Raw genomic sequence first — 9,230 nt, 5'->3', positions numbered from 1 at the left:
AATATTAATAAAATAAAATATTTATATATGAGGAATGCTAACGTTCAAGACTTCATTGGGATGTTAACATTCTCCACCAAATTTTTTTTTTTTCTAATAATACCCCTCCCTATTTTGTTTTTAGTGAAAAAAATAAGAGTATGTTAGTCTTTTACATAATAAATACATTTATTATATCCTTAATAAATGCATTTATTATGTTGGCATTGATTGTCAAAATATTTACTACAAAATAGGTATTTAAATCAAAAGATTGAAACGTCTTTAACATTTATTATATAAAAAACTAACATACCCTTGTCTTTGTCACTAAAAAAATAAAATTAAGAGGGGTATTATTGAAAAGTGAATTGGTGGTCAATGTTAACGTCCCTATGAGGTCTTGGGTGCTAGTTTTCCCCTTAAATATTATGCTAATTTTCATATCTTAGTCGATGTAATCTCTATAAATACCTATTAGAGTTCGTATAAAATTTATCCAAGAATTATCCTCAATAAAATCAGATTTCTACACATGCCACTCCATGCCCAAGTGATGAGGGTAGATGTCATTGTTTCATATTTGATACTCCCTGATCCGGTTACCTACCACATCATTCAATCACTTTGAGAGATTGTAAATTAAACCTAATTTCCATGAAAATAATGAAAAGATTGCATCATTGTCCATGGACATAAACTTCGTTGAACCATGTAAATTATGCGTCCTACTTTATTTACTTTTAATTTTTTATTTTATTTAATGAATAATGATTTTCTTACTCCCCCCTCTGACAGACACTCCCTGATGTGGCATGTACTAGAATCATAAATTTTCTTCCCTTGAGATAAACAATTACAAATATTTATGGGGATGCACAGTACTAGTGTATCCTGAAGGAAAAATCTATGGTTCTAGCCCATGCCACACGAGGCGTGTGTCAGAGAGGGCGTCAGAAAATCATGACTCTATTCTGGCACATTTATCAATGCCAACTCTTTGTTCGTGAGACCACTAGAGAATAATAAACTGCAGCACATGACATGTAAAAGAGACCTAGAGTTGGAAAGAAACACAATTCGATTCCCGATCGATTAAAAGATTTAGATTCATTATAATCACCAATAACATGGCAATGGTACATAAAGGTTACTATGTCATAATACACAATTTGGTTCAGTTTATACAGGAGATCCACCCAACCTCAGGTTATCTTCCCTCCCATTTTCACATTAATTATAGATAAATATAGCAATGTTGTATAACTTCAAGGCCATGAACTCTTCTTGGGTCTGGTCCTCGGTTTAATTAGACCAATTAGATAGGTTTAAAACCTGGAGAGAAACTGCATTTGCTTCAGTAGAGGGCTTAAGGTCTCCATCAGTTTCTCGCATGGATGGTTGTGAATGCCCTCGTATGTTGTCACAACGATGCTCGTGTCCTTTGATAGCCGTTGAACCTGTTTCTTCACGTTGCATGTATGATGCGTGCATCGGTAATAACTTCTTCATTCATGTTAATTAGCAGAAACAAAGAGAAAAGCAAAAGAATTAAGGGCATTATCATTTGAAGTATTGAAGGTAAATATGTACAAGAGCATTGAAATGGAAAAAAATGGTGTTTCACGAAAACAGGCAAGTATTTTGTCAAAATTACGAGAGTCGATACATGTTTTTAAAATATTTATCAAAAAGTACATACGTACACTTGGTTTGGTTTTTATTTATTTATTTCATTTTATAAAAAATGTACTCATTGTACTATATAAGTATGCTATCTCGAAGACACGCGTGTTCCAAAGAGTGGGAGTGGAACAAACAGTTTTGTCACAGAAAAATCGGTGCTTCAACCATTGATCCAATCGAGCTTTTAGTCTTATGAGCCATTTCATATTACAGAGTTTTGACCCCTTTTAAAGGGTCTGGATCGGGTGACCCGTGAAAAAGGATTAATGGAAAACACATGAACCCAACCATTAAAACACGAAATTCAACGGTCAAATTTTATCACAAGGATGTATATTATCAGAGTGTATTATTGAGATACACATAATTCCCAATAATTGAATTTCATGTTTTAAATGTTGGGATCATGTGTTTTTTCCATTAGTCATTTTTCATCCGTCCCACGATCAAGTTCCATTTTGGAGTCTTCCTTTTTCAAGTATATGATCTTTGGGTGAATTACCATTTTGTGAGCTGAAAATGAATTATTTACGATTCCAGCTAACTGTTCATTTTAATTACCAAAACATGAATGATCACGTTTACGTTATAAAAAAATTCAGAACGGTAACGAATTCGGTGGTTTTAAAGTGACTGTTTTGCAGGTTTATCGCTCATGTTTTGGTAATTAAAATGAACAATGTAAATTCGTCAAAAGTTGATCTCTTTTTCGTTGATACCCCTATGATCTTTTCGCGGGGGGGGGGGGGGAACCGTTTATATGAAAATATCTCTAATAATCAGATATGTTAAATATAATACATAATACATTTATAAATAATAAAAAAGAAGATAATTTAGGAAAATAAAGTCACATTATTATTTTTAATTCTTTAATGGTCCAACCAACTTACCAAGTCTGATCGGTGTCACCATTAGTTTTCATCAGTTTTTGTGAATCTATTTAAAACAAAAGTTAAAAGTAAAAATTGGCAAATACGATAAATTTCTTGTGAAAATGAAATTAAAGAAGGTAATTAAAAAAAATCTTAATTTTGCATGAGATGAATTAGTTTGTGGTCTATAGGATCGAAATTTGATCGTTGTTTTCTACTATTTGTGATTGGTCCTTATATTAACTAACACAAATTTAGAATTTTGAGTTTTGTTTAAGGGATTAAATAATATTCCAAATAATTGCTCCATCTTATTATTGAATTAGACTCAATGACATCTATTGGTAATCTTAGAGATTGCCTATATCTTCTTTACACCTTAGAATCAATTAAAAAGATAATGAAATTATCAAAAAGCGCTTTTTCCAAACGCCACCTTATGTATGTGGTGCATGTCACATGCAACGTAATGGAGGGGGCACAGTAGCAAACCTGGGATAGATGTTGTTCTTCACAGATTTTTGCCCGTATTTTCTCCATCGATACCCATCGTCGAGGATATCGTCCGGGCTCCTAGTCTGGAAAGCAAATCTAGGTCGATACACCTTCTTAATTCTGCTCACCTTCCCCTTATCCTTCCCACTGATCTTGTCTTCTTCTCCTCCTTTACTCCCAACTGATATAGATGCACTCGTCGAACCCAGGTTTTGATCATCAAATCTTATTGGGCAGGAGAGGAGACTGACCCAATCGATGTCGGTAGCAATTCGAGAATCTTGTTGTTGTAGTTGTTGTTGTTGATGGTGGTGTAATAGGGGAGGTGGGTTGAATGAAGTTGATGGAAGTGATGAGGGTGTGAAGTTGTAATTATTCATGAGAAAAGAAGAGAAGAGAGGATCAATAGCGGTAGAAGGTGAGAAGGGGTTGAAGATGTTAGAGAGAGAGAGAGAGGGGAGAGAAGGTAGAGAGGTTGTTATTTATAGTTGGAAGGAGAGTTGTATATTTTACTCTTGCACCCAAAGCTAAAAAGCCAACTACATTTCACCTACTTCTGTTCAACTGCCCTATTTAGTAGACGTGCACAACATGTATCGTTATCACCAAAGCTAGCTTATGTAGACTGTATTCGTCTCTCTTTCTCTTTCTATCTCTGTCTGTCTCGTTTTATTATCTACGAAAATTCTAGGTATCTATCGGATGGTTTAGATCATCAGAAGATACTTCCTGAGGATTACATTCCTACACTGATCTCTAGGAAAAATTATTGATTCATAGGAAACCCTGGACTTGGATTTAGGAAAGAGTAGGGATCCAGAACGGTGTCCGATTTCTAACCAAGGTCAGGTGGCACTCCATCATATGCCACATGGCATTTTTGGTGACTCGTTGACTCTATGGATATGGGGTTCATCCCTTGGTGAATATACACACAAAAGATTAGTTTGATTGGTGATGGGTGTTAGTTGTCAAATATTATGATTTTTGATATCTAAGTTCACCGACAGATGGACCACATATCCATATGGTCAGTGAGTCCCAAAAATGCCACATGGCATAAAATGGTGTGCCACCTAACCTTAGTTAGGAATGGGATACCATTCAGGATCCCTACTCAAAATACTCAGGATCTAATATAGTGTCTCATTCCTATAAAAAAATGTTACATGTCTATGTGACATGTTTTAATTGGTAGTTAAGACACACACCTTGGGCTCCTAATCAAGGAAACAGATCCTCCGTAACACAAGTTCTTGTAGCACCCTGTAGCAAACTTCTTGTGATCATGACTTGAATTAGATTATAAAATAAAATAAAACTTATTTTTCTCTCCAGATCCGTGTCTTTACAAATGAACGACTATTAAACTCCCAATATTTTAAGTTTTACATAGGATTGCTTCCCCTAATCAAGTAATTCACACAGCCCAATGGATTTATTTCCTAATCAAATTGTGCCACCTAGACACTGTTTAAAAAGACTTAGATCCAATGGGTGTCGCGTTTGTGACACGATTTAGTTGGTGTTTAAAACACCTTAGGCTTCAAATAAAGCCGTTCACCCATCCCAATGTGTTTATTTCCAAATCAAATTGTGCCACGTAGACACTGTTCATATCTATTGAAACAGGACACCGTATGGGATCTCGACTTACTCTTTGATAAACTCATCTTATATGCCTTTGAATTGAATGTTGTAGATGTGAAAGGTAAATAGCAAATGTGGTTGTACAATATATGACGATTTTACATGTTTTTCATAAAATTAATTGATTACAAAATTGGGTATAAAATCATTTTCTTAAATATTAAAAAATATGACCGAGTCTTTTCTGTAAAACAGATAAATCAATTATCTACGCTGTTTGTTGTGTCTACCAACCCAACAAACAGCTGAGGTGGGAAGAGATTTCCTAGGGATTCCATTCTAAAGCAATCCCTACGAAATCCCTTTCCATCTAAACCATTAATCACTGGACGTCAGTGTAACACTGCCATCGAATGGTATAAAACTAATCCAGTAATTGGATTGATGCAATGCACATCTCGACGAAGAGCCAATGGTTTACATAGAGACGAAGCTGCGACTGTATCCACCTATTGTGTATACTATCATTTTCTAATAATAATGTATGAGGATGATGTTATGGTCATAGCTTCAGAGAAATTACGCTACAGTGACACATGTGCCATACTTGCTGTATGGTTGACATGGTCATCTATCCTAGGTTTTGGTTCTGTGTCCAAAAATTTGATCAAATGTTGTTAACCAACCGATCCATATCAGTTAGTTTCAAGAGTTCAGTAGAGATGTTTGAACTTTGAAACATGACTTCAAGTCTTCAACTTTTAATCTCTCTTTAGGCCATCTCCAGCCCTTACCCAAAGTCCGACTCAAATTCAAAATTTGAGTAAAATCGTCCTTTTTTTGCTCTCTACTCCTTAGATCAAACTGACTTTTACCCAGACTCATATTCAAAGAGAGTTTGAGTAAAACTTAAGAAAATACGTTTCTTACTTACTTAGTAAGTTTCAAATCTTACTAAGGGTCGTCGGACCAAACGAATTACCACATTGACAATCCAACATTAGAGCCTTCTAGATTTCATGGAAAAACTCATATTCCAAAAAAAAAAAAAATTCTAGTTTGAAAATGGATGACTACCCAATTTCTAAAATTTTATAACTCTATGGCATTAGATCATCTTTTAAGAATCTTACTAAATTAGTAAGGCTAGACTAATTTTTTCAGTTTACCTCTGGAGTGTTTTATATCAAATGGCGCTTTTACTCAAACTTTTACTGAAATCGAAGTGAGAATTTGAGTCATGGTTGGAGATATTCTTATAGGCTTAGATCATTATCTGTTATTATAATGTAGCGACAGTTACATTATTGACCATTATTATAATGTAGTAACGATAGCTATTGATCATTTTGACCATTATCTTCCTCTTTGTATCATCTTAAGTAAGTTGGTAAGGCTCGTAGAGTGTTAATCCTGCAATGGAGGTTCAAACCCCGTTGAATCCATCTTCTTCTTGACCAGTGACCCTGAACTTGCCTAGCAAAACAAGAGAAGAAAAAAATAAAATCCACTTTGTAATTCAAAATATTTTAACAGCAATAGACATCACCTGATTTTTGGTGAGAGATGGTGGATTTTAACAAAATCATCATCTAAAGAAAAAATTTGGTATGAAATTATTGGCACAAAAATTGTTCCAACTTTTAGATGTCGATTTTCGATGACTTTCCACATCAACATGATAGACGTCGATTTGTTAATCAATGTTAAAGCTCGTTGACATCTGTTGACTTTTTTAATTTGTATTAGTGTGTTATTGTTCCAGGGTTTCTTGTTTTAAGTTAAATTCAATTTTCACACTAACTTTTACCTATAACAATTCTTTTTTTGATTAGTAAATCCATTTTTAATGAGTACAGCAACTTGATGCTGGTGGGATTTGAACCCGAATCTCTAGTATCATCACCCAAAGACTTTACCAACTAAGCTAGTTAGTTGGCACCAGCAACTTTTGTTTATAACACATAAACCGTCATAGACACGCCCATCAAACACTTAACCCTTAGTTTTCTTCTAAATAGTGCCTTAGAGAAGATTAAGAAAAATCTAAAATTTTTGTTATCATCTATTGATCTATATTCAAATCGAGTAAATATGGTAAGATTCGAAAAAAGGCTTTTTATCCCAACATCCTTTTTCTCCTCTTACTTATCGCAATCGTGGAAACACCAATTTAGAAACTTCAAGGATATTGTAAGTCCAACTTATTTAAAAACGGCTAGTAAAAGAACACAAAAAATTGTAACTTCAATTTTTTCCAACATGAACTTAAGTTCAACGCATAGTCATGAAGTCTGGATATGGGTTTAAAATGACATGAGAAAACTTTGGAAAAAACAAAGAAAATGGAAAAGAAACAGGAAAAACTATATTAAAATTTATAAAAGATCGATGTATACATTAACTAATTATGATAAGACATTTATTCTAAAACTTAAATATACTTTAGAGAAAAAAATGTTATTGAATATTTATGCACTTTTCCCCACATAATTATGCATTTTATGATGAAAAAAAAAAAAAAGTTTAACCATCCATGTTTCTATTGAAAAAATATAAAATTTTTAACTTCAAGACATTATCACCCAGTCCTACATTATACATTGTATTAAATAACAAAAACTCACAAGGCCATATAAATTAATCATAGACTTATACCAAAAATGGTTTACTTTAAAAAAAAAATTAAGTTTAAATGCGTTTAAAACATAAAAATAGTGTTTAAAATACATTTTTTAGGGGAAAAAATGTTTATATATAGGGTGGCGTTCGGAGGCCTTAAAGAGAGTCAAACATTTTTCCAATGTATGGGTTAGAAGTTTCGGAACGGGCTGATTTTTTGTGAGGATGATCTTTATGATAAGGAGATTACCCTCACTAAAAATCAGCCCATTCCGAAACTTCTAATCCCATAAAAAGTGGTTTACCAAAAACGGATGGTCCATGATTCTTTAACTTGTAAACTAGGGTTAGAAGTTTCAACATGAGCTGATTTTTGGTGAGGATGATCTTTTCACCATAGATATCATCCTCACAAAAATGTTTGGCTCATTTTAAGGCCCCCGAACGCTTCTCATATATATTGTTTTGATTGTGAGGGGTACAAAATGCTTCTTAAACGAGAAATTTCCAAAAAAATTGAGTTTTTTTGTTACTATAGTTCCATGTAATATTAGAAGCTTATTCATTTTTTCAGTTCTCTTTAATCATTACGTTCAAAAGAAAAATAAAAGGAAAAATTACTTAGTGGACTTGCGATTCTTTTTTATGTTTTCTTTCTCTAAATGAACCCTATCTTCAAGATGGTTGGTAAAATATTTATTTCTTAATGCCCCGTCACCCCGATAAAATGTCAAATTCAAATCATCGAGAGCAACAATTCAAATTATTGAGATGAATCATTTAAATCACCGATCTCAATGACATTCAAGCGTTGAGATTGACTTCGTAAAAGGTTGAACTCAAAGATTTAATGACTGACCTCGAAGATTTAAAAGGGATACCAAGAAAGAAAGAAAGAAAGAAAAAAAAGATTACTAATTGAAATATCAAGACCCAAAAGTTAAAGGATATTTAGAAAGAAAATCTTCCGTCAAAGTTAATTAGATAATTTTCCCAAAATAAAAAGAGAATTGTGCCCCCACACCCCCAAAGAAAAAGAGAAAATCACTTAAAGGATTTTGTCGTAAGGATTTCTTTCTAAATAGTGCCTAAGTTTTGGGTAGTAGCTTGATTGTCCATTTAGTAAACTTTTCTTTTCTTGATGGCCACTCATTATTGGCGAGTTCACTACTTTTTATTTATTGTCAATGTAAACATTTATATTGTTGAACTCCCCACTTTTTATTTATTGTCGAGTTTGAATTTTTTTATTGTTGAATTCGACAATTTTTATAAAACTTTGAACTCGACATTAAAAAGTGGTGAACTTGACGCTGATCACTCATTCTTGTTTTTCAAATTTTTTTCCCCCCGACTAAAATACATGTAAAAATCGACTAAAAACTTGAGATAAAGACTTGTCTAGATGATTTCATATCAAAAGAATCATCCTCGATTGATTTTCATCAAAAAATGAATAAAATTTTGAAAAAATCCCAACTTTTTACATATGTCTTCAAAAGGCTTGAAAAAACCTTTGAAAATGATTTTTTTTTTCCTTTCTTAAATCCTTTTCGACAAAATGAAGTCTCTAAAACTTGTTTGGGATGTTGAAAATCCAATTTTTTAAATGAAAAAATAAAAAAAAAACCCCACGCCAAGTCCTTTAAGTAATTTTTCCAAGAAAAAAAAAGTCAAAAAATATTCACACCTTATTCTTTATAAAATTTGTAGATTGGTGTCTTAAAAATAAACCTAGGCACGTTATCATCAAATCAAAGAATTAAATAACTCTTTTAACCTTAAATATTCTATTGCATGTTTTATTTATGTGGGATAAAGCTGAAAATCAAATAAAAAGAGTAGGCTTTTTTGTTCATGTTTTTACGATTCAATCTTAATTCTCAACTCTTTAGTGTGCGTTTGGTAACACTTTTGAAGTTTGTATGGAGGTGATCCACCTTTAAAATTCAGACTTTAGAAGTTTTATTTCCGTTTATTTTG

The 9,230-nt window shown here is 32.9% G+C and overlaps 1 protein-coding gene across 1 annotated transcript; it reads right to left on the bottom strand.

Annotated features, from left to right (window-relative positions):
* Window positions 1–1,081: 1,081 nt before the first annotated feature.
* On the bottom strand, window positions 1,082–3,471 carry LOC147393766 (putative WRKY transcription factor 43). The gene is made up of 2 exons (XM_086456419.1): window positions 3,033–3,471; window positions 1,082–1,485 (listed from the first exon to the last, which is right to left on the bottom strand). Exons 1-2 carry the CDS (start codon window positions 3,413–3,415, stop codon window positions 1,308–1,310), a joined length of 561 nt encoding a protein of 186 aa, XP_086312545.1. The 5' UTR covers window positions 3,416–3,471; the 3' UTR covers window positions 1,082–1,307.
* Between the last annotated feature and the right edge of the window lie 5,759 nt (window positions 3,472–9,230).

Source organism: Akebia trifoliata, chromosome 10 (assembly GCF_017979445.1).
Source record: "Akebia trifoliata isolate Shusen 1 chromosome 10, ASM1797944v1, whole genome shotgun sequence".
In the NCBI taxonomy this organism is placed as follows: Eukaryota; Viridiplantae; Streptophyta; class Magnoliopsida; order Ranunculales; family Lardizabalaceae; genus Akebia; species Akebia trifoliata.
This window is presented reverse-complemented; position numbering and strand designations above follow the sequence as displayed.

Bases quoted from the DNA above. Each gene is read 5' to 3' on its own strand.
- LOC147393766 (XM_086456419.1), bottom strand. From the start codon at position 3,415: ATGAATAATTACAACTTCACACCCTCATCACTTCCATCAACTTCATTC. The intron at 1,486-3,032 runs GTTTGCTACTGT...ACATGAATGAAG, and splicing joins AAGAACAACATCTATCCCAG to AAGTTATTACCGATGCACGC.